This window comes from Canis aureus, chromosome 22 (assembly GCF_053574225.1).
Source record: "Canis aureus isolate CA01 chromosome 22, VMU_Caureus_v.1.0, whole genome shotgun sequence".
Taxonomy (NCBI): Eukaryota; Metazoa; Chordata; class Mammalia; order Carnivora; family Canidae; genus Canis; species Canis aureus.
Genome location: NC_135632.1, coordinates 3041532 through 3068141, shown reverse-complemented (window position 1 = coordinate 3068141; position 26610 = coordinate 3041532). Strand labels below are relative to the sequence as shown.

General features: G+C 38.9%; 1 protein-coding gene across 3 annotated transcripts; it reads right to left on the bottom strand.

The window, feature by feature from the left end:
* Positions 1 to 229: 229 nt before the first annotated feature.
* Positions 230 to 26380, bottom strand: SLC33A1 (solute carrier family 33 member 1). 3 transcript variants are annotated; one of them, XM_077864621.1, is made up of 7 exons: positions 25422 to 26344; positions 11175 to 11365; positions 6532 to 6716; positions 5940 to 6057; positions 3446 to 3661; positions 1856 to 2051; positions 230 to 517 (listed from the first exon to the last, which is right to left on the bottom strand). In XM_077864621.1, exons 1-6 carry the CDS (start codon positions 26197 to 26199, stop codon positions 1884 to 1886), a joined length of 1656 nt encoding a protein of 551 aa, XP_077720747.1. In that variant the 5' UTR covers positions 26200 to 26344; the 3' UTR covers positions 230 to 517; positions 1856 to 1883. The 3 variants fall into 3 exon arrangements, with proteins under 3 accessions (XP_077720747.1, XP_077720746.1, XP_077720749.1); XM_077864620.1 differs by having other exon boundaries at positions 230 to 2051; positions 25422 to 26342; XM_077864623.1 differs by lacking the exons at positions 5940 to 6057; positions 11175 to 11365 and having other exon boundaries at positions 230 to 2051; positions 25422 to 26380.
* Positions 26381 to 26610: the final 230 nt, after the last annotated feature.

Here is a 26610-nt window from a genome sequence, read left to right as displayed (position 1 = left end):
TACAATTCAAAATAAATGTTCATTTCTAGAGCAAATGCAATTAATGGCTTTCTCCTTAGAGTTACAGGCTTAAAATATATTTTAATACTTCAAGTCATTAAAGATTTGTTGATTTCAAAGTATGTTTGAAAGTATGTAAATTTGTAATATGAATGGATAAGAAACAAAAGGTAATCGTGGCAATGTCACCTTCTTATTCCAAAAATTAAAAAGCAAAATACATTTCACGTATGAGAGTAAGTAGGTTCTTTATTCAAGTAAACATTTTGATTATAATACAAGATAATGGACAACCCATGTAATAAAGTCTGGTGGACTACAGTTTGGTATAGCTTCCTCGTGTCTAGGATGATTTTCCAGGTGATTCTTCAGGATGACATCAATGCCCAACACAGGCTTTCCAATGGCAATGCATGAGTTCTAGAGAACTGCCTCTATCTTCAGATGTGGAGTGCCATTTTCTCCCACCCATTTTATCCTTCATTACTTATTAAAAAAACCCACTCTAAAATTCAACCTATGTTATAAAATTAACAAAATAAAAAATTAGTGTGTTTTCCCACAAGGATAAAATCAAGTAAGACTCAACTTAATCTTTCTTTTTCCATAATTTTGGAAGGATTTACATAATCTCTTAAGTCAGAGTAACATACAACACAAAATGTTAAATATGTACTGGGTGTACAGAATATGTTGGGAATTGTTAATGTATTCAAAAGCTTAATTTTCCTGGGATACGAATCCTTCACCAAACATTATAAACAGAAGGTTGTGTTTTAATAAGTGGAAATATAGTACCCAATTTCATAGAAAGTAATCGTGAGATTCTTCTCACTAGTAAAGTGCTTAATTAAGAAATATCCTTCCACAACGTGATTTAACCTGTCAAAGGCACAAATGTCTTTGTCTCTCTCTAAGCATTAGTCTGTGAGATTATGGTATTACTCATTTAAATTTTATTTAATTGTTAAGCTCTATTGTTTTTTTTTTCTTCCAGTAATAAAAAAAGCTGCTTGAAGAAAAACATTTTTTATTTTCAAAACTTTGCCATGAACGTACATACAACACTAAATTAAATTAGATCCCTTCATGAGCTGCCTGTAATGTCATGAAGCACATATGAGAAAAAACATATGTAAGCTTTAGGGTAAAAGTTAACAAGGAATCAGAGTATCTTCCAAAAAAGGGGGGCAGGGGAACTGTTAAATTAAAAATCATAGCTTTCATTTTATAAAAAATAGTTTGAATAATCTTCTTATAAATCTTTAACGCTTACAAAAGCAGGAAATACATCTAAAATAGTCTTTTTAACACAGATTCATTAGTACATTGTGGTTATGGTCAGAAAACAACTAAAATGGCATTTCAGTAGTCTGCATTCTCTTCTCAGCAAATTCCACATAGAATCTAACCAATTTGCAATTCAAAATAAGATTTAACTGCCAACAAGGCCAGACTAGTTGTAATTAGTACCTGAATATTAACCTCTGTTCCATTTAATATATTGTACCAAAATTTTAAATACAGCTCAATGATAGTACTGATAACAATACTTGACTGCATGGTTACCACCCATGACTACTGCACTGAAAGTTAAAATATACTTTGGTCAGTAAATTAAAAAGATATAAATCAAATAATAAGGCCAGAAAACTTGTTTAAGAATCAGTTTCCTGACCTTAAGTAAACTTCAAATACATCGACAAGGCAAGGAAAATATAATTAACTATACAGAGAGGTCTCTATTTTTTAATCATTTGGCATTTTATATTAACAGTTTCCTTGTTTAAAATAGTATTTTATACTCTCGTGCACTGATTATCATAGCTGTCTGAATTAAATGAAACTAGTTTACCTTCCTAGAATGTCCAGTAGTGAATACATTAGTTGCTTCTTTTGCACTTCCAAGAAGATGGTCCTTTATCCTGTAATTTTTTCAATTTTGGACCAAGAACGAACCACCAAGCAAATCCAATAAAAACACAAATAATGGATTCTACATAATAACCATCCAGCGCTGTAACACATGAGCCACCAAGTTTTTTGCAAAGCTGTAAAAAACAAAACAAAACTATAATAAATAGTTCACTATTTCAAAACGGAAGTATTCAGCAATTTAGATTTCTCTACTTTGTAATTTAAGAGATTAATAAAAAAAATTTGGGGGTAGTATTTTTTAAGATTTTATTTTGTTTATTCATGAGAGACACACAGAAAGAGAGGCAGAGTCACAGGCAGAGGGAGAAGCAGCCTCCATGCAGGGAGCCCAATGTGGGACTCAATCAAGGACTCCCGGATCGTGCCCTGAGCCAAAGGCAGATGCTCAACTGCTGAGCACCCAGATGTCCCTGGTAGTATTTTTATTTTTAATTTATTATTATTTTTAAGTAATCCAGCATGGGGCTTGGACTCACAACCCAGAGACCAATAGATGATCTAGAGTCATAGGGTCTACCAACTGAGCCAACCAGGCTCCCCTCAAAATGGTTTTGGTTTTTTTTTTTTTATGATTTTACTTATTTCTTCAAGAGAGAGCGATAGGTAGAGACACAAGTACAGGGAGAAGCAGGCTCCATGCAGGGAGCCCGATGTGGGATTCGTTCCCAGGACTCAAGGATCACAGTCTGAGCTGAAGGCAGGTGCTTAACCGCTGAGCCATCCAGGCGTCCCCTTCAAAATGTTTTGTTAAATCATTTCAACATTTCATTTACTTCAAATGGTGAAATATGCTAATATATCCTAATCTCTAATGCTATTAACAAGATTAAAAACATTTTTCAGGTTTTGCTGTAAACAATACTCATTTTCCATTCTGAAGATACATAACTTTTCATATTTGGGGAATGTGAAGACCACTCTAGGAGTGGGCTAATGTTAATTTGAAATAATTAACAACAGATTAACCTTCAGTTTTAGCTACAACTGTTATATAAATAGCCAGTGGAAATTTCTCTTTTTCTATCATTATTCAGCTGTTAATTATGCACTTACTAAGCGCCTATTGTATAGGATCCTCAAGGTAAAGGGAAGAAAGACTCCTCCTCCCTTGCTAAGAAGCATCTTCAAGTGAGCTACTCTTACTGATTTGAATGTTACAACCCTCGGTTATGACAGAAAAAAAAATACACAGAGATTTCAACACTAGAAACTATGCGCAGATACGATTTTTTAAAAAGATATAGTACTTCTAGAGGCAGAATAAGAAAATTAATATCTTTCATTTTTTAAAAAGATTTTATCTAAAATAAATAAATAAATAAATAGATAAATAGACAAACAAATAAATAAATAAAGATTTTATTTTTTTAAGTAATTTCCGTACCCAGCGGGGCTTACAACCCCAAGGTCAAGAATCCCATACTCCACAGACTGAGCCAGCCAGGTTTTCCTGAAAATTAATATCTTAACACTAGCTTGATGTAATCTAAAATCACAACATACTTACCTCAACAGCATCAGGTGTTCGACAATTCTGGTTTGATGCTCCTACACACTCTTTCACTGTGAGGGGATCTACTAGCCAAAGAGCTACTGTAGAAGGCCAGTTTCCTCCCAGATTGGACACAGTATTTAAAAGGGTCATATATGTTCCTCCAATAAGCGGATCACTAACTTTCGCATTGAAAGCCATTATGGAAACATACATGCTGTACAATGTAACCTACAAGGAAAATATAAAACATCTTTAGCATAATTAGACCTTATACAACTGTGGTCTGAATTAAGAACATCAAAATCATAAATCTGAAAATTAATTTCCATGACCCTTATTAAAACTCAAGTCAACTAAGGTTTATTGAGCACCTACTACAGGCCAAATCACATCATGGCAATAAAAAGATGACTAAGACAGTCTCTCTGTGCCCTTGAAGAATTTTTTTTTAAAGATTTTATTTATCCATTCATGAGAGACACAGAAAGAGAGAGAGAGAGAGAGGCAGAGACACAGGCAGAGGGAGGAGCAGGCTCCATGCAGGGAGCCCGACGTGGGACTCGATCCTGGATCTCCAGGATCACACCCTGGGCTGAAGTGGCACTAAACTGCTGAGCACCTGGGCGGCCCACCCTTGAAGAATTTATTCTAGGGTGGGAAAATAAGGAATAAGTAATCATGATGAAATGCAGTTAAGTAAAAGTACACATATTGTGCTACTGGGGCCTCAACAAATGAGAGATTAATTCTATAATAAGTAGTAAAGGAAAGCTCAATAGAGAGAATGACAGATAGGGTGGCATCAAAATATGCAATAGCAATTAGCAAACCCCATGTTTGCACTGTCCCTAAATACCTCCTGTGTGTGTGTATATATAAGTATATATGTGAATGAATAATTATATATATTTTTTCCTTTACATATATAGAAGAAAGATAACATTTCAGAATTTATGAGACAAACTGAACAGAGAAATCTCCTTAAGAGGCAAAAAGTACTTAAGAGGCAAGAATTAACCCTCTATTTAGGAACATGGAAACAAATCAAACCATGTTTCCAAAACAGTATTCCTTTGAATACTGTTCCACGGGGCAATCACAGAAAAAGGTATTCCAGAGTCAAATAAGACTGAGAAACACTGAGTTACAAAAAAATAAACAGGTCCCTTTCACTGTAGGCCTCTGTGAAGCAAACTTCTTAAGGGCCGGATTTTGGCATGAATTATTCAGTTATATTTTAGTGCTTAGAATGGTTTCTGGCATGGAATAGGTGTCCAATGAATATTTGTTAAAGAAATGATTAAGATGCTACATAAAGAGGGGTTGTGTCAGGTATCATTTCTCAAATTTACTTGGCCTTATCAGTATTTCCCAGAAAGCATTTGGCTAAGCATTGACAGCTACATTTTATAGAAAATTTTCTAATGAAATCCAAAGCCAAACAAATGCTTTTTGGACTACTACACTATAGTTTTCCTTTACTTACACAGATAATGAAACATTTACTAAGCTAAAGCACTTCTTTAAACATACAGTTAGTTAGCTGGACAGATTCATTATGGAGTTCTCCTAAATTATATAACTATGCAAAAATTATTGAGATTACATGGTAGCCACATTTTTAAGTTTCAGAAAAACAAGTGAGGACTTTGCAATTAAACTAGGTTCCATAAAACATCCAAAAATGATTTTTTTTAAGTTTTTATTTATTTATTCATGACAGACACAGAGACAGGAACAGACACTGGCAGACGGAGAAGCAGGCTGCCTGTGGGAAGCCCAATGTAGAACTCGATCCCGGGACTCCAGGATCATGCCCTGAGCCAAAAGCAGATGCTCAACCACTGAGTCACCCAGGTGCCCTCAAAGTGACTCTTAAATACACATTTGTAATAACTGCACTCAAGTCCCAAAGTTTACTGCTAGGTGTCTACAAGTTTACTTGAATCACTTGCCCCAGAACACAACCCCATTCTGCAACAGCAGCTTAAGTCATGCTAGGGATTAAACATATCTAATAAAGAAAGAGAAAGCAGATTAACACATAACTTTCAGAATCACAATAAATCATGACTTTCAGTACAGTATCTAAACTGAAAACCTGGGCTCTGTCGCCTAGTAGCCACCATTATTTCTCAATACTTTCAGAAAGAAAAGACATCTGGAATAGTAGAAATATAGAATCCAAGTCTAGGGATGAAGTGAGGGTTACTTAGGAAGGGTAGAGTTGCTAGCTTTGGAATTAATTCTGTAATGTAACAAATACTGGATGAATGAACAACAACAAAAAGAAATGAAGAAGAAACTATGAAAAAAAAAAGAAGAAACTATGAAAGAGCTCAATAAAGCAAAAGCCACAAAGTTCATTGTCAAATAATTTCTTCAGTGTCAGACTCATGCTTAAGTCTTAAAATGTATTATCATTATTTCAAGGCAACTGTAGAAAAATGTCTTCTTTAGATTCCAAAAACAGTTTACAATCTGAGAAAAACCACAGCAAGCTTACCTGATGTAACGCATAACTCAGCAGCACTATAATGTAGTAATATATAGGGAATCCTCCTTGATGTTCTACTCTGGGAGTCCACCAAACTAGTAGAGCATATTCTAATCCAAATAATAATCTATAGAAAAAGAAAGAAACATGGAGTTGACTTCCATTTTAGGTTATAAAATAACAACAAAACAGAAATCTGTATGCCTACTATGTGAAAGAAGCCTGTTATTTAAAACCTGTTAGGAGGTTAAAAAGAGGTAAAAGTGCATATAAATGAAACTGAAGTTAAAGATGCGCTTCAAGTCTTTTTCTTTTTTTTTTTTTTTTTTTTTTTTTTAAATTTTTATTTATTTATGATAGTCACAGAGAGAGAGAGGCAGAGACACAGGCAGAGGGAGAAGCAGGCTCCATGCACCGGAAGCCCGATGTGGGATTCGATCCCGGGTCTCCAGGATCGCGCCCTGGGCCAAAGGCAGGCGCCAAACCGCTGCGCCACCCAGGGATCCCTCTTTTTCTATATATACTTTACACATGGGTATTAGTGACACTGATGTTTCTCATTTAACCTTTCTTATTTAGTAAGGTTTTATTTCATTTTTACCTGTAGGGCATGGCTTTGTAAAATATGTTTAGTGGCTGGGGACCTGCAGTGTACTTGCTGATAATCAAAGGCAATATTATCTGCAAAGGAACCATTGGAACTGCCAGTAAGGCTAAATGTTCTTTGGGTACTCCCTCTTCTACCAATTTCAGTCCTGTTACTGCATCTGCTGCTGAAAAACCAATCTGTAATATAAAAACAAAAAAATATTTCAATTTGGGATTTACAAAATATTTTCCCCAAGCATATGTAAGTTCTCCAAGAACCTCAATCTTATTATTGATTTATGGCAGTTACAAGTAAATATATTATTCTATCTGGTACAACAATCAAGTTATAGAAGGCATACTCTTCCTATGGTCTACTGACAATATTCAGTGAAAACAACTGAAAATTCAGCACTTTTAGGAACTGCAGATGGCTGTAATTACAACTAAATTTCCATTTCAAAATGTTCAATCTCTTACAATAAACAGTATTCAAATCCAAACTTACTGATTTCTGTGTGTGGGTTTTTTTTTTTTTTTTTTTTAAGATTTCTTTATTTATTCATGAGAGAGAGAGAGAGAGAGAGAGGGGCACTTAGGCAGAGGGAGAAGCAGACTCCCCATAGGGAGCCCTATGCGGGATTCCATCCTGATCCTGAATCCTGGGATCCAGGTATTTACCCATTCCAGGATCCCAGGATCATGCCCTGAGCCAAAGACAAATGCCCAACCGCTGAGCCACCCAGGCATCCCTGATTTATATGTTTTAAGTTTTAAAATGAGTCTTTAATTGACTCTAAATAAAATCTGTATAAAATGAAGCATCACTGCCACATAAACAAATTTTTAATGATTTCTGACCGACCATAATTACAATTTCCAAAAGCCAACCAACATTCAAAAAGTAATTTTGAGAAAACATTCTATCAGAAGGGTTAAATAAAATGAAGGGGAAGAAAAATTGTAGTTAGATTAATTTTTAAAAACAACAAAAACAAAAAAAGGATGCTAAAAGTAGTGAGTAAAAGTCTGGGGTAAAATAAAGTATTTAGAGAGTCTCAAAGTATCTCTCCATAAATTAGTTTTTAATTACAAAAGGAAAATAGTAACTTTACAATGAGTTAACAAGAGTAATCAAAGTTAACAACAGTTAGCAGGATAAAGGGACATGGTAAGACTCCTGATAGAATTTCCTGAAATCATCACTGGATTACTTGGGTGATATTCCTGACACATTTGCATAACATGAATCCAAACATGAAGTAACATCAGATACACATAAATGGAAGGCCATTCTACAGAAAAATTTAAAATATCCAGGTCATGAAGAACAAAGAAAGGCTTTTATCCACTAAATCCTACGTGTGATTCTGGGCTGGATCCCTGACCAGGGAAAAGTAAAGTTATAAAAGCTGTTACAGGGACAACTGGTGAAATTTGGGTATAGATTGTGATTAGATAAAAGTACTCTATCAACTTAATTTCCTTAATTTTTGGTTAAGTTGTAGCTTGAAAGAGAAAACCCTTGTTCTTAGGAAATACATACTCAAGGTATTTATGGATAAAGGGGCAGGATATGTACAAATCACTTCCTATTTCAGAAAAAAATACGTAATAGAGCACTAATCTACAGAATACAAAATGTGAAACTAAATGTTAACAGAAAATTTGGGTAATGACATATAGGAATTTTTCAATTATAGAAGCAAATTTTCAGTAAGAGTGAAGCTATATTAAAGCACAAAGTTTAGGGACACCTGATGGCTCAGTGGTTGAGCATCTGCCTTTGGCTCAGGGCGTGATCCTGGAGTCCTGGGATGGAGTTACACCCACATCTGGCTCCCTGCGGGGAGCCTGCTTGTCCCTCTGCCTATGTCTCGGTCTCTCATGAATAAATAAATAAAATATTTTTTAAAAACACATTTTTTTAAAGGAATGGTAATAGTATGTACTTTAACTTCTTAGAATGGAGCCAAAGGCCAAATTTCACCACAGAAAAATTAAAGGTCAAAGATATTTTACTTAAATCCACAAAAGAATTTCACTACTATTTCACCCATTCTCTTTGTAAAAATTAAATATACAAACTGAATTCAACATTTACTTTATCTTGAAAGTGCTACAGTAGGAGATATTTGTAGTTGAAATATACATATATCTGAGAAAACACCCAGGATATATAAAAATTCCAAAAATTTAAAGAAAAAGGCAGCTCTGGATATTCATATAGCCAATAACCATATGAAAAGATGCTCAACTTCTTTAATCATCAGGGAAATGCAAATTATAACAAGATGCCACTACACACCCACCAGAAAGGCTAAATTTGAAAGGACAATCAATGTTTTTGCAAGGCTGTGAAGCAATTGGAATTCTTTTACACTGTTGGCAGGAGGGAAAATGGAAACCATCACTTTGGAAAACTTGTTTGGCAGTATATATTAAAGCATTTCTTATGACCTAGCAATTCTATTCCTAGGTATCTACCCATCAGAAATGTGCATCCTTGTTCACCAAAAGTAATGTACATGAATGAATATTCATAGGAGCACTGTTAGTAATAGTTTAAAAGTAGAAGTAACTAAACATTTGTTGATAGAATGAATAAATTATAGCATATTTATACAGTGGAATATTATAAGCAATGAGATGAATAAACTATTGTTATAAATAACAATATAATAAGTTATACAAATATAACGCTAAGTGAAAGAATAAAGAGCCAGACATACAAATATATACTGGATATTCTTTCTATTTATTATAAAACTCAAAAGCAGAGGAAACGAATCTATGACATTAAAAGTTAGGAGAGGGATCCCTGGGTGGCGTAGCGGTTTGGCGCCTGCCTTTGGCCCAGGGCGCGATCCTGGAGACCCGGGATCGAATCCCATGTTGGGCTCCCTGCATGGAGCCTGCTTCTCCCTCTGCCTGTGTCTCTGCCTCTCTCTCTCTCTCTCTCTCTCTCCGTGCGACTATCATGAATAAATAAATAAAATCTTTAAAAAAAAAAAAATAAAAAAATAAAAGTTAGGAGAGATGCTACTTTTGGTGAGGTTTCCTTTAAAAGGGAGATAAAAGATTCTAGATTCTGAACTGAAGCACCTCCTTATATACTGCTGTCAAGAGAGAATTATAATCTTCTAAAAATCAGTTTAGCAATCATATTCACTGACCCACTAATTGCCTAAGAATCTACTGAAAGGAAATATCCACTAGTGCATTTTTATCATTAAAAATCATAAGCAAATTAAATACACCACAGAAAAATGAGTGAATTACAGTAAATCTATACAATGTGACAATTATATAGCTATTAAAGTATATATATATATATATATATATATATATATATATATATTTTTTTTTTTTTTTTTTTTTTAAAGATTTTATTTATTGGGCAGCCTGGATGGCTCAGCGGTTTAGCACCACCTTCAGCTCAGGGTGTGATCCTGGAGTCCCAGGATTGAGTTCCAAGTTGGGCTCCCCGCATGGATCTTTTTTTTTTTTTTTTTAGATTTTATTTATTTATTCATGAGAGATACAGAGAGAGGCAGAGACACAGGCAGAGGGAGAAGCAGGCTCCGTGCAGGGAGCCCGATGTGGGACTCAATCCTGGTTCTCCAGGATCACACCCTGGGCTGAAGGCAAATGCTTAATGCTGAGCCACCCAGGTGTCAGTCCCTCCTCTAGCATAATCTTTAAAATGTTTTTGGATTATGAATCAGGATATCTCAATACAGAAAATATAAAGAATAAAATAAAGAGTTACCAAAATTCCATTTATGGTATATTTCCTTCCAAAATTAAAAAGAACAAGTCAACATTTTTAAATAGACTTCTAATACTTATAGATTTCTATATATTTATAAATCATTTTTTTAAAGATTTTATTTATTTCTTCATGAGACACAGAGAGAGAGAGAGAGAGAGAGAGAGACAGAGAGAGAGAGGCAGAGACCCAGGCAGAGGGAGAAGCAGGCTCCATGCAGGGAGCATGACGTGGGACTCGATCCCGGGACTCCAGGATCATGCCCTGGGCCGAAGGCAGGCGCCAAACCGCTGAGCCACCCAGGGATCTCCCTGTAAATCACTTTCTAAATAAATAATTATAATACTTCTGACATTAAATGTACACTCATTATAACAGTAGGGAGCTGTTTTTTTCAAGGCATTAATTTCCATACTAAGCATTAATATAATTCATTAAATAAAACTTCACATTTATTAGAAGTACTTCAAATTGGCATAGTTGTTTTCAAGATTCCAAGACATTTAGCTTACTTTTTTTTTGTTTTAATTTTATTTATTTATTCATAAGAGGCACAGAGAGAGGCAGAGACACAAGCAGAGGGAGAAGCAGGCTCCACGTAGGGAGCCCAATGTGGGACTCGATCCTGGGACTCCAGGATCACGCCCTGAGCCAAAGGCAGGCGCTCAACTGCTGAGCCACCCAGGCGTCCCTTAGCTTACTTTGAAATCACATTTGATATCATCACACTTTTTAAAAACAAATTTAATGAATATAAAATACCATTTTTCATTGTTAAATTCTAATAGTAGTGGGAAGGGACTTATGATATGAAAGGCAACGGAAGTATTCCACGATATTGGTAATTATAACAGAGTGGTACATTTGCTTTATAAATCTCTTACCTTTGCAGTTAGAATCAGAAGGCAAAATGTCAGAACTGCTGGCATTTTTATAATTGCAAAAAGCAACTTGTAAGTGTCTGTGATCCCTTGGGTTTCTTCTTTTCCTACTGATACTTCTTTGTTTTCTTTTTTCAGAAGGGCAACTAGAGTTGTTGTTATCAAAAATACAGCTCCCCAGAAAAAAAGGAAATCTGAAATCAAAAACATTAATATCTGTAACTAACTTTTGAAGTGACGTATCTGCATTGATACTAAGTTTTGTATACAACTTTTCTTCCACCAAATCTGTTAAAAAAAAAACGAAACAAAACATTTAGGTGCCTATCATGTTCAAGGCAACATACCAAACATACTAGATGAACAAGATAGTCCTGGCTCTGTTAAGCATTTATCACATAGACCAAAACAGACAGGGATACTTAACAAGGAAAAACAAAAACAAAAGGAATACAGGCATTTGTGGGCTGTATGAAACAAGTCTGTTGTGTCAAGTTTCTTAAGGAAAGTGCTAGGAGTGACCAATAATTTTTACATCCCGTAAGATTCATCAGTCATACTTCCTTTTTTAATGTTTATTGATTTATTTATTTAGGTAATCTCTGTACCCAGCATAGACTCAAACTCACAACCCTTATATCAAGAGTCACATGTTCTTCTGTATCAGTCATTCTTCTTAAGCACATAAGCCATTTCAGTTGTTGGGTTGTTTTTTTTTTAAGATTTTACTTATTTATTCATGAGAGACAGAGAGAGAGGCAGAGACACAGGCAGAGGGAGAGGGAGAAGCAGGCTCCATGCAGGGAGCCCGACGTGGGACTCGATCCCGGGTCTCCAGGATCATGCCCTGGGCTGCAGGCAGGCACCAAACCACTAAGCCACCCAGGGATCCCCAGAAGCACCATTTATTGGGTGTATATCCTCTGTCATAAGCATGCTAAGCATTTTACATGCGCATATCTCCTTTACTGCTACAATCCAATAGATTAGGTTAATACTAAGCCCCAATTTACAGATAAAGAAATAGGCTTAGGTTATATTGCCTGAGGCTACATTCTAAGTCAGTGGTAAAACTGTGATTTCACTTCTCTACAAAACTAATTTCAAAACCTGTATCTCGGGGATCCCTGAGTGGCTCAGCGGTTTGGCATCTGCCTTCGGCCCAGGGCATGATCCTGGAGTCCCGGGATCGAGTCCCGCGTCAGGCTCCCTGCATGGAGCCTGCTTCTCCTCTGTCTGTGTCTCTCCCTCTCTCTCTCTGTCTCTCGTGAATAAATAAAATATTTAAAAACAAAACAAAACCCTGTATCTCCTTAACCATCCTGACAGAAATGGATCTTAGTTTATCACTACAAAACTTATTAGATAACCCTTAGTTTTTTCATCTAAAATAAGAGGACTTGGCTAGAAAATCCCAGAGCTAGTAGCTCTAACATTCTAGAATTGTATTCATTTTTATATGTGTTTACTTTTTATTCTACTGCTCATGTGGCACGACTAACTGTTCCTTGGAGCCTATTCTTTTTTTCAAAAACAAGTAGAGCATTCTACAGTCAGGGTTCTTCCTTTGTATTTGCTCTTGCTTTGCTGCTGTGCTAACTCAAGGTGATCACTACAGCTTGAACCTCACTTGTGATGAAGGTATATGGAATTATTTTAGACCAATTTTCTATTTTTTTTAAGATTTCATTTTTAAATAACCTCTACATCCAACATGGGGCTTGAATTTACAACCCTGAGATCGAGTCACATGCTCTACCTACTGAGTCAGCCAGATGCCACTCACCTTACTATTTAGATGCTTCTTTTTTTATGTTATCTCATTTGATTTTCACAGCTAACAAGTGAGACAGGCAAAGCAGGCATTATTACTATGTAGGTACACATATGAAAAGCAGCTCAGAATATTTAAATAAAGGTCAAATAATTAAGAGACAGAATTTGAATCTAAATCTTCTAAATTTGGGATCCCTGGGTGGCGCAGCGGTTTGGCGCCTGCCTTTGGCCCAGGGCGCGATCCTGGAGACTCAGGATCGAATCCCACATCGGGTTCCCGGTGCATAGAGCCTGCTTCTCCCTCTGCTTATGTCTCTGCCTCTCTCTCTCTCTCTCTGTGTGACTATCATAAATAAAAAAAAAAAAAAAAGAGAGAAAGCATTTTGAAAAAAAAAAAAAAAAAAAGTAAATAAATCCTGAAAAACAAACTGTGCTACTTTCATGGTCACTAGAAATTCCAATTAATGGTCTCTAATTAAATGTTAAGTGAAAATTAATTAAAGTTTATAATCTTAATTTTAAGTTATATATTACTTCAAGAGTTCTAGTTCACTAAGCAAAATATCTTTAAGTCTGTTTATACATTCTCTCAATTTTAATGAAATCTTCATCTAGAATTTAAACTCCAACAGAGGGCAGCCCTGGTGGCTTAGCGGTTTAGTGCCACCTGCAGCCCAGGGCATGATCCTGGAGTCGTGGGATCGAGTCCCACGTCAGGCTCTCTGACTGGAGCCTGCTTCTCCCTCTGCCTGTGTCTCTCTGCCTCTCTCTCTCTCTCTGCATCTCTATGAATGAATAAATAAATAAATAAATAAATAAATAAATAAAATCTTAAAAAAAAATTAGAAAAAAATAAAAATAAACTCCAACACAAAGAGAAAAACATAAGAACAAGTTAAACAGGTTTCAATACTGTTTGCAGTTAAGATTATTTCTTTGTGCTCTTTGGATAAAATAACAGTACACGTAATAAAAGAAGGCAGGAGTGACAATGCATCACTTCAGAGCCCTAATTCAAAAGCTTTCCCAATAGCTCATATGGAAAGAAGAATGAAACTAACAGCTCAGAAAAAATATTAATAAGCCAGAAAAAAATATTAAGTTTTATGAACACAATTACCATAAATAGTAATAAACATTAGACTACTGGCTATTATTTTTTTTTTTTTTTTTTTTTTTTTATTTATGATAGTCACAGAGAGAGAGAGAGAGAGAGGCAGAGACATAGGCAGAGGGAGAAGCAGGCTCCATGCACTGAGAGCCCGACGTGGGATTCGATCCCGGATCTCCAAGATCGCGCCCTGGGCCAAAGGCAGGCGCCAAACCGCTGCGCCACCCAGGGATCCCCTGGCTATTATTTATTAACACTGTTTTGATGCTAGAGACTATCCATAGTCTGATATACTAACCGCTGTTAAGGTTATTGTTACCAAAAACAATCTAAATATTTTACTACTCACATTTCGGTTTATTTTGATTTATGTATTTTATCTGTAAAATCAATATGATGTAGATGTCAAAGCTGATGTGCAAGTTTCATAAATATGAGTTTTGGGCAACGACCTATAGGTCAAACTAAATATTCATTAAGTAGCTACTAGATCTTATCTAGTGCTCCCATGAATGCAAAATTTAAGAGCCAATTCACCAATAACCAAGGATATAATAGCTAGCACTTGAGTGCCTATTATACCAAAGCAAAACACTGGACAGTGCAATAAGTCTCAAGTCACTCTCCAAGACAACTATTATTATTCTTACTTTACACACAATGAAACCAGGATCCCTGGGTGGCGCAGCGGTTTGGCGCCTGCCTTTGGCCCAGGGCACGATCCTGGAGACCCGGGATCGAATCCCACATCAGGCTCCCAGTGCATGGAGCCTGCTTCTCCCTCTGCCTATGTCTCTGCTTCTCTCTCTCTCTCTCTCTCTCTCTGTGACTATCATAAATAAATAAAAAATTAAAAAAAAAAAAAAACAAAGGTTTACACACAATGAAACCATATTATAGTGCATGAAGTGTCAGAGGTGGGTCTAAACTCAGATCTGATTCTAAAGCAATAGTGGGGATCCCTGGGTGGCGCAGCGGTTTAGCGCCTGCCTTTGGCCCAGGGCGCGATCCTGGAGACCCGGGATTGAATCCCATGTCGGGCTGTTGGGGCTCCCGGTGCATGGAGCCTGCTTCTCCCTCTGCCTCTCTCTCTCTCTGTATGACTATCATAAATTAAATAAATAAATAAATAAATAAATAAATAAATAAATAAATAAATAAATAAAAGCAATAGTGTTTTCCATTTTACTACCCAGAGGCTCAGATTCACCTACTTACAGCAAGTAGGCTCTCTTTCCTACCAACCAGATATGCCTGAGTAGATACCATTTTAGCTCCAACCATGAAGTCTGGAACATAGATACTTTAGCACACTTGTACTCCCCTTCCTCACTTTCATCTCCCTGTATGGGGAAGGTATGCAAACCCATAGGATATATAAACATTGTACATCTTCCTAAAGAGTCCATTTTACTCAATAGTTTAGAGGGAAGCTTTTTTTTTTTTTTAAGATTTTATTTATTCATTCATGAGAGACACAGATAGATAGAGAGGCAGAGACACAGGCAGAGGGAGAAGCAGGCTCCATGCAGGGAGCCTGATGTGGGACTCGATCCGGGGATTCCAGGATCAGGCCCTGGGCCGAAGGCAGGCGCTAAACCGTTGAGCCACCCAGGGATCCCCTCCAAGAGTTTTTAAAGCTTTTTTTTTTTTTTAATTTTTATTTATTTATGATAGTCACAGAGAGAGAGAGGCAGAGACACAGGCAGAGGGAGAAGCAGGCTCCATGCACCGGGAGCCCGATGTGGGATTCGATCCCAGGTCTCCAGGATCACGCCCTGGGCCAAAGGCAGGTGCCAAACCGCTGCACCACCCAGGGATCCCCTCCAAGAGTTTTTAAAGATAAAACATCAGACTTCAAAAAGCTTTCACACTTTCAAGCCTTTGAACTAGGTCCCCAGATCCTTTGGACTAGATGTAGGTTCACTCTCTTTGCCACCATCAGAAGAGACAGAAGATTTAAGAAGCATTGTCTGATAAACCATCCCTGGCTCAGATCAAGTTCTCTCTCCCTGGAACTCTCACACTATGGAAATTAACTTTAGTCCTACAGAAGTCAGTGACAGGAAAGCAAACTTTCAATTTGTTCTAAATATCAGGACTTCCTTTCACTTTCTTGCTTTTGGCACAGCAATCTATTTCACAAGTTAGAGCATGAAGGGACTTTAGACATCCATCATCCAGTTCAACACTCTTTCACAGTGGAGGAAACCATAACAGAAATAGTGATTGACCCTGGGTCACTAGCTGAGTCTCAGTAGAAACAGACTTTTCTGTGCCACAAATCTCTGAAACATTTGCTCAAAATACCCATGCTGTGAGCCCTCTCAAAAAATGCAGCCCGGGAGACCCAGGATCGAGTCCCATATCAGGCTCCCTGCCTGGAGCCTGTTTCCCCCTCTGCCTGTGTCTCTGCCCCTCTCTCTCTCTCTCTCTCTCTCTCTCTCTTTCTCTCTCTGTGTCTCTCATGAATGAATGAATAAAATCTTAAAGAAAAGCTATTTGACTATACAATATATATAGTCATATCTAATTAGGGGATAAGAATTTTAAAAGATAGTATATAATGCAAAAATCAAGTAAACATAAAGCACATTTTGAAATCTTCCTAATCCCTTAGTTTTCCTAACCCCTTAGGAAGATAAAGCCATGTTTGAGATCACGTACCTTTTCATTAACTCCAACAATGTTAGGTTTTCCTCCAGGGTAGAAGAGATTGTTCAATCAAGCATTGGATTAAGCAGCTATCTTACTGTTAAGCAACATCTTGTCCCAAAATTTGGGCTCATAATCAGTCCAAGATGCAAGGCTGAGGCTGAGAAGCCAACAGATCTAGTGTTTCCATCTCATGCTAACTTTTTTTTTTTTTTTTAAGATTGTATTTATTTATTCATGAGAGAAAGAGAGAGAGAGGCAGAGACACAGGCAGAGGGAGAAGCAGGCTCCATGCAGGGAGCCCAACATGGGACTAGATCCCGGGTCTCCAGGATCAGGCCCTGGGCTGAAGGCAGCGCTAAACCGCTGAGCCACCTGGGCTGCCCCTCATGCTAACTCTTCATCTCTATCACTGAATGGATGGAAGTGAATCACTCTTTTAATTTTTTAAAATATGTTCTGGCCAACCACAAAATCCTAAAATGGATTTTAATTAAAATATTAAACATATATGATATATCTCTACTCTGATGCTATGATAGGTTCTTGTTTGTATAACCTATACCCTAACACTCCTAAATCAGTTTTTGTAAAATAAATTTACACTTTTATAAGAGTAGACAATGAACATTCCAAACTATTACACAAGATGAAGAGTACATCAGAAGAGCTAAAATGAAAAAAAAAAAATGATAACATCAAATGCTGACAAGGACGCAGAGAAACTGGATCATTCATATATTGCTGGTAGGAAGATGAAATGGTATATCCATTCTATTCTGGAAAAAAGTTTGGCAGTTCTTTCAAAACTAAAAACAGACTTACTAGAAACCAGCCTTTGCAATACCTGAGCATTCATCTCAGAGAAATGAAGACTTATTTTCACAGAAGAATAGCCCAAAACTGGAAACTACTCAAATTCCCTTCAATGGATGAGCGGTGAAATAAACCGTGGTATTTCTAACAAATGGAATACTTCTTAGCAATAAAAACCAACAAATCATTGATAGATGCAACAACCTGGATAAATCTCAAATTATGCTAACTGAATAGAGCTAATCTTCAAGGGATACACGCTGCATGATTTCATTCACGTAACATTCCTGAAATAACATAATTATAAAGATAGAAAACAGATTAGTAGCTACCACTGGTTAGGTATGGAGATGAGGAAATTGGTGTAGCTACAAAGAGGCAACAAAACAAGGAATCTTGTGATGAAGGTACAGTTGAGTATCTCCACTGTGGTGATGGTAGTTATACAAGGATGCATGTGATGAAATAACATGGAGCCACTCACATGCACATACACAGAAGCAAACACAAAGGAGTACATGTCTAACTGGTGAATTCTGAAGAGGGGCATGAATTATACCAATGTCAATTTCTTGGTTTTGAGAGTACATTATAGTTAACTAAGAGCTTAACAGTGGAGGAGCCTGGGGAAGGATGCATGGGATACCACTAAACATTTCTTTACCCTAATGTAAATCTATAATTATTTTAAAATAAAAAGTCTAAAACAATGAATGGGAAATTTAACAATGCAAAAGTTTTTTGTGTTTTTTGTTTTTGTTTGTTTTAGAACACAAAAGTTGGGATCCCTGGGTGGCGCAGCGGTTTGGCGCCTGCCTTTGGCCCGGGGCGCGATCCTGGAGACCCGGGATCGAGTCCCACATCGGGCTCCCGGTGCATGGAGCCTGCTTCTCCCTCTGCCTATGTCTCTGCCTCTCTCTCTCTCTCTGTGACTATCATAAATAAAATAAAAAATTAAAAAAAAAAAAATAGAACACAAAAGTTCTAAAACTGTGCTAAGATTAAGAAATGTAGGCCTCAAATGTAAGATAATATAAAGCAACCAAAAAAGATAGAAATCTTTAGCTTTGTTGAAATCACCTATTCTTCAGCTTTAATTGATCACCACTGGACTTCAGCCACTAAGGATTATATTCAAAAGTGAGAGAAAAGAATGAAATTAAAAAAAAAAAAAAAGTCACAGACACCACCAAACCAAGGAATAGAAATGGTGGAAGAGATCTAATGTCTTGCTTTTTGAAATATGCACTGCATCCATAAAAAAGTTGCAGCATGCACAATCATGTATAAATTATATACTTGTGACCTCTTATACTAATATAGTATATACAATGTAAAATATAAACCCCAAATTTAAAAATATGAAGAAATTTTTTAAAAGAATGAAATTAAAGAACTATCTAGATAGAGGCACCTGGCTGGCTCAGTTGGTAGAGCATGTGACTCTTCATCTCAGAGTTGTGAATTTGAGTTCTACACCTATATTAGGTGCAGAAATTACTTAAAAATAGAATCTTTAAGAACATATATATAAAAAACATGTATAAAATGCCAGATTTATTCAAGATTGTGTCTTAAAAAAAAACAGGTGAAATCAAGGGTTTTATATTCTTTCTCTCTAATTTCCTAGGAACAGAACTTCCCCTTTAATAAGGTAAATCTACTTGGCTTTCTCAAAATATAGTTTTCAGAAACACTATAAATGAAAGTAGGAGATTGCCTGTAATCAGTGAGGTTCTATGATTCTTTCATTGATAAAATTATAATAAAGGCTAATTCAATTGACCTCCACATAAATTTCAATAAAAACAGAAGTGAAATTCAGAATAAAATATATGTCAAATAAAAATCAAATAGTTTTTTAGTTTAGAGTGTCCTTTGTAAATTGACTTTTCCATACAAAAGCAACCTCACAGTTCTTTACTGGGCAAAGAAAGCACATGGTACCATTTCTCCTTTGCTTTGTTTTAAAAAGAAAAAAGGCTTTAAGACCTTCTTTTTTGGAGTGCGGGCTCCTGTTTTTAACATCCTGAATCTACTAAACCCAGTATTCCTCTACTCTTATCTCACTTTACTACTAGGGTCCCAGCATTTGAAAAAAAAGTTCAAATTTGGGGATCCCTGGGTGGCTCAGTGGTTTGGCGTCTGCCTTCGGCCCAGGGCATGATCCTGGAGACCCGGGACCAAGTCCCACATCAGGCTCCCTGCATGGCGCCTGCCTCTCCTCCTCTCTCTCTGTGTCTCTCATGAACAAATAAATAAAATCTTTTTTTAAAAAAAGTTCAAATTTGCTCCATTTGTGTATATGGAGATGTAAGATCCACCAGATTTATTAACCTGTTCCACCCAAGGCAAAAAAGGTAGCTAAATTCAAGGATTTTATCACATACTTTGTATGATATTTACCCAGAGATTATTAGGTAATGGGTTAGGTTTTATCTTTATAATGACTTCTTAGATTACTATACAGTAGAACTAACTTTTTTTGGTTTACAGTTCTATGAACTTGAACACGTGTATAAATTTCAAACTACCAGCACCATAATCAAGATACAGAACAGTTTCATCACTCCCCAAAACTCCCTCATGTTATCATCCACTTACACTCACCAGCTCCTCATTCAATCTCTAGCAACTGCCCATCTGTTCTCTAGCTCTAAGTTTTACTTTTCGAGAATACAGGAGAATGTTTTAAGTCTAGATGTATGTGCTAAAGAATGTATTACAGCCTATTTAAAAACAACTGGTCTATCTAGAAATGGGCCAGTTAGTCCGATCCACATTCAAAATAGCACTTCTGGTCACACAAAATATATTAGTAAGTCCTGCTTCAGAAAGCTTGACAAAGAAATCTGTCACTAAGTAAGAATTAATTGGTCCTGCTCTCTTCCTAGTTCTAAGAATGGGTATCTTACAAATATTGTTTTAACTATAATCATTGCCAGTTAGATTAGCTTTTCTTTCAGCATCAGTTTTTTCAAAATACTTCCTTTTTTTCTGATTGACTCTTATATGTGCATGCCTGTCTATACGACAAACTAATTCATATGCTCTAATATATTTAGCTCTCTTCACCAGCATCAGACTAACCTGCCCCAACCCAAACACCTTGCTCCCTATCCCAATCACCTCTCTATTCATTATTGTTAACACTGCCTTCTAGAGTAAGCCTCAATGACCAGTTCACAGATCAGATCTGGACTAAAGACATATTTCATATGAGTCTAATAAAGGTTTCAAAAATTACAAAATAAAACAAAAAAGGAAGCTCCAGCTTCTCTTGAATATTGGTGAGATTCAGCAATCCTAGGATCCTACTACCACAAGACAATTTATTGAAATTGAAGGCTCCCTATCCTTATTTTCAATTTTTAAAAAAGATCTTATCTATTTATTTGACAGAGAAGAGAGAGAGAGAACAGAGAACAAGCAGGGGAGCAGCAGGAGAGGGAGAAGCAGGCCCTCAGCTGAGCAGGGAGCCCAATGTGGGGCTCAATCCCAGGACCCAAGCCGAAGGCAGATGCCTAACCAACAATCCACTAACCAAACACAAATGCCTAACTGACTAAGTCACCTGGGTGCCTCTGAAACTCCTCACCTTTGGATGGGCATGAGTTTTTCAGATCATCAATGTCCCCCACCAAGCCCTATAGTCCTGTACCAACTCACTGAATTCATTTACACTGTCCATCCACCCAATCCATCATTTTGGTTTGCAAAGTCCCATTATAAATTCCTTGAGAGAGAATTCTCTGGTCTTATTAAACAAATTTTGACACCTATCACATGGCTAGCACCAAACAGGCACTGAGTGAATAATGTCCCCGGTCACTTCAAAAACAAAACAAAAAAATTTTAGTCTGTTATTTCTAGGCCATCAGGCATTTCAGAAGTGGGCTGATGTTTTTAGACATCAGCAGTTAGAGTGCTGGCAGAAAAGTCCAATCAGTACAAATTACATTTAGGTTTTAAGGTTTTCCCTTAAGTTTTTCCTAATTTCTTATCAACTACAAGAAACTAATAGGTTTTTTTGTAAAATAAAGTATGTATACTCTTTGCTTTATGCCATTTTTGGCTTACAACTTTTCTAAGAATACTCTACATTCAGAGTGTGGGGAATCCTGTCTCTTTACCTCCAACAAGGCACTTGACCTCAGTTTCTTCATCTATAAGAATAAATTGAGGTGGTCGAGGCGCCTGGATGGCTCAGTTGGTTGGGCGTCAGACTGTTGATTTTGGCTCAGGTCATGATCTTGGGGTCATAGGATCAAGCTCTGCCAAGGGCTTCATGCTCAACAGGGAGTCAGCTTGACATTCTGTCTCCTCTGGCCCTCTCCCTCAGCTTGCAGCACACGCACTCACTCTCTAAATAAATAAATAAATAAATAAATAAATAAATAAATAAATAAAATCTTTTAAAAAAAGGAAATTATGTATTGAGATGGTTACTAGACTTATTGTGGTGACTGCTCCGTATCGAATATAAAAATTGAATTATGTTATACACCTGAAACTATGACTATTATATACCAATTTTACCCCAATTAAAAAAATCAGCTCCCAAAAATATAAATCAGAATCTAAATTATTAAAAAAGGGGGGGGCAGCCCAGGTGGCTCAGCAATTTGGCAAGGCCTTCAGCCTGGGGCCTGATCCTGGAGACCTGGATCAAGTCCCACGTCGGGCTCCCTGCATGGAGCCTACTTTCTCCCTCTGTCTGTGGCTCTGCCTCTCTCTCTGTGTTTCTCATGAATAAATAATAAAATATTTTAAAAAATTAAAAAATAAAAAAAATAAATGAAAAATAAAAAATTTTTTAAAAAAAGAAGGAATTGAAATACACGATCTTTCTAAGTTATAAAAGATTATTCTAATCTCTGTGCTCTTCTGGGTTACTTTCATCATCTCTTGCAGCCCAAAGGGTTTTTTGTTCCTAAAAATCCTTAAAAACCAACGGGGGCAGGACAAAAAAAAAAAAAAAAAAACACACCTCCTTTCTGAATTCAGGACTGCCTTGGATCCCTGAAGTACCAAAAAAGCCAATCTCAGCATAATCAAGGTTTTGCTTCTAAGGGGATTTTTCTCGTCTTATTCTTCATGTTCTAAATTTGTTATTTAGATTCCTGCTTTCTAAATGGCAAAAACTTTTTTCTGAATATATTCCATTTCTATTTATCTGTAACTCAAAACAAAGTGTTAATCAGAGAATATACTTTGCAATTCTAAAAAATAATTATGCCTTTTGACTTTCTAAACATTTGCCTCAATGTTCTGGCTCTTCTTTTATTACATAAGCAATTTTCTTCATGATTCTTTCTGTGCTCTTAACATTTCTAAAAACCGCTGTTTTTCTTATTTTTTGTTATACTGCTACTAAATTCCAGAAAGATCAAAGTTATGATATGTACAATTATTAAAAGAAGAGAATGAAAACTCTTCGAATCTTAGTGAAATGTTTGAACTAAAAACAGCAGTCTACTATAGACAGAAAAAGTTAAATTAAAAAGTAAGCTATTTTTACAGTTTCCTGGAGGAGAGTTCAAATTCCACAAACAGCCTTACAAAATAACAAATCCAAAAAATAAAATAAAATCGTATCTGTGTAAATAAAAGTCCAATGGTGACACATTTTTGATATTCCCATGGGGGAACGTTGTGGCGAAGAAAGGATGTAATTAACATGGCTCCTGAATGCATAATGGCTCCATGGAATGAGGTTTTTTTTTTATCAATTACTCTTATACTTAAGAGAGAGCTCTAATTCACCTAGTTAGTAATTCGGTTTCCACAACCTCTTAAATCTTGGTATCTCTTCTGAGGCTTTCTCATGTGAAGTGATATATCATTTCACTAGTCCTTCCTGGTGACATGAACAGGCCCAGGACAAAAATGAAAAGATACATAAAAAGCAATAAGGTGCTAATACGATGCATTCACCCAGTATTTATTTCTAGGCAGAGGATTATCCACAGAGCAGGAGCGGGACCCCAGGACACTTCGAGACCAATCTGTTTTAAGTGCAAGCAGCATCTCTCAACCATTTTCGGCCTCCAGCCAAACTAAGAAAAAGTGTACTTTTCGTTTCATCAGTAGTAGTGACTCACTAACAGTCTGAGGAGGTAGAAAGGGGATCCCTTACAGGACGCAGGGTATGGAGGAGGTGTGTAAGATCTCAAGAGATAATCCCTCCATCCCCTGCACTCCCCAAATATTATTATATGACCCTTACACTTCCCTCGCCACACAGCTACCTCCAACACGTACCCTGTCTGGAATCCCCAAGCTAGTACCGGGAACATAAGAGAAACTTGAAGTGCGTACATTTCAAGAGAATCAATTACAGTCATTATCATTATCAGAATGAAGAATTCTTACCATATTCCTGATGTTGGTTATTCCTGATATTGCTAATTTTACTTGTTTCCTAACTGTTAGGAAAACTTAGGGAAAAAAACAAACAAACAAACAAAACAAAACAAAAACTCAGAAAACCTTCCAAGGTCATGTATTTTACTCATTCAAAAAAAGGGATAATTTTGTAGGACTTACACAAAATTGCTTACTGGATAAACTTCAAATTCTTTCTCATAGCAATTCAAGAAAATCTTACTAATCTATCAGGTCACAACTGCCCTGTCGGCACCATGTCCTGAACCTGGGCCCCACAATTACTGCTTCAGGCACTCTGAACACCAAGGGCACTGTCCTGTACCTTCTTTTTTAAGATTTTAATAATTCATGAGAGGCAGAGAGAGAGGCAGAGACACAGGCAGAAGGAGAAGCAGGCTCCAGGCAGGGAGCCCTACGTGGGACTGAATCCTGGGGCCCCGGGGTCACGCCCTGGGCCAAAGGCAGGTGCTCAACCGCTGAGCCACCCAGGTGTCCCTGTCCTGTACCTTCTTGTACTTTGCTGCTTCAGCGCACTTTCACCTGATGTTCTGCATCCTGGAATCCCGCTTGTCCACTCCAGCAAATTTTGTAATTCTGCAAAGTCAAATGTCATCTGCAGGGTGAAGCCTGACTCTCACAAGCTAGCAACCCTGAGCTCCCCATAAATGTTTACTCCCTGTCCCCCATCCCCCACACTCTTTGTGGGTTGGACTCTCTGCTTTATTCATCGGAGGCCCTTAGAACTCTTGTCCCTCGGCCAACTCATTAAGGCTGAATGAATTAACGCTATTCTATTCCCCAGAAGGGCGACAGCAGGACTCTGGGTACACCAGCGGGGGGAGGGGGGGGACCGGGGGGGGGGAGGGGACGGGGGGTCGGGGGGACGGGGAGGAATGAACTAAGAAATCTCAATCCAAGACAAGGAAAATGTGAACCACGGGAGTCGGGCTGGATTCACGCCTTCACCCTAGCATCCATGTATCACCATGTACTGAGCCAGGGTCAACAGCTCCCTAAGACGGAGAATTTTGCTGTGCCATCACACAACAGCCTTATTGGATGAGCTGCCTCTCCCCGCTGGTTGCGGGGTGCTCATCCTTTACGACGACGCCTCTCATGTAGTCATTCCGGCTGAAGCAGCTCATTTTAGCAGAAAACTCAACCCCTGGCTCAGCGGTTTAGCACCTGCATTCAGCTCAGGGCGTGACCCCGGGAGCCCCAGGATCCAGTCCCACGTTGGGCTCCCTGCAGGGAGCCTGCTTCTCCCTCTGCCGGTGTCTCTGCCTCTCTGTGTTCTCATGAATAAATAAACAAAATCTTAAAAAAAAAAAAAAAAAAAAAGAAGACGACGACGACTCAACCTCAGGGCTATCTCCCACAAAAATAATCTCCAGCAGATTGAATCAGGACACGGCCTGCAACCTCACACACACACACAGTCACAGGATTCATACACACTAAGGTGAGCCGACCCGCGGGGCTGTATGGCCGGAATACACTACCCGAGAGAGTAACGATTCCCCTGGGCTGAGGCTCGAACCGCAGGTACTTGTTACAGAAGTCGGCGGATTCCAGGGCCAGGAACAACACGTTGCCCAGGAAGTAGCCCGCTGTCTGGCCCACCGAGTTGCACGTGGAGGCGTAGCCCACGTTTTCGCGCGACAGCATGGTCAGCGCCCAGCCGTCCACCGCGATGTCCTGCGTGGCCGCCAGGAACTCGAACAGGAAGAAGGTCACGGTGAGGGCGGTCACGTCGGGGCCCCGGCCGCCCGCGCCCCCCAGCAGGCGCTCCACCTGGCCGGACAGGTAGATCATGAACAGCCCCAGCGTGTACTGCGTGGGCACGAGCCACGACTTGCGACGACCGAAGCTCCTCAGGTACACGGCGTCCACCAGCGGGGCCCAGAGCAGCTTGAGGCTGAAGGGCCAGAAGACCAGACTGAAGAAAGCCTGGTCGGTGTAGCTCACGTTTTTGCTCTGCAGGATGAGCGGGATGCTCCCCGCCAGGCCGAGCGGGATGCCCTGCAGCACGTACAGGAAGAGCAGCAGCAGGATGCTGCTCAGCTCGGCGCGGCAGCCGCGCGGCGGCCTGGGGAGCTCGCCGGGGCCGGCGTCCCGCACCAGCAGGGCTTCCTTGTCGCCCTCGCCGCCCGCCGCCTCCTGGGGACGGTCCTCCCAGCCGCCCGGAGGCAGGGGGCCGCTCTTCATGTCCGGAGAGTGGTTGAAAGCCCCCGGCCGCCGCTGCCGACTGTTGTCCTTGTGGGAGACGGTGGGCGACATGTCCGGGACGACGCGGAGGGCTGCCGGGGCTCAGCGACGAGGGCAGGCCGTGGCGCTGCGGGGGAAGCGGGCCCTCGGCGGCGGCGGCACCCAGCGAACGGCCAGCCTCCCGACCCGCCTCCAGCTCCCGCCGCCGCCGCCGCCGCCGCCGCCACCGCCACCGCCACCGCCGGCCGCCGGCACCTTCCTTCCCCGCGGGGCTCCGGAAGCACCAGGTGACTTCCGGCCTCGCGCCTCAGGAAGTGGTCCGAGGCGCAAACGGGTCCTGCGCCGCCTCCAGAGCAGGCCAATCCGGGGCGCGCTCCCGAGGCCGCGCGCGGAAACGACGCGGCCTAGGAACCCGCGACACCGGAGACCGCGGCCTCGCGGGACGATTGACGCGGAAGCACCCGCGCGGCCTGGGCGGGGCGC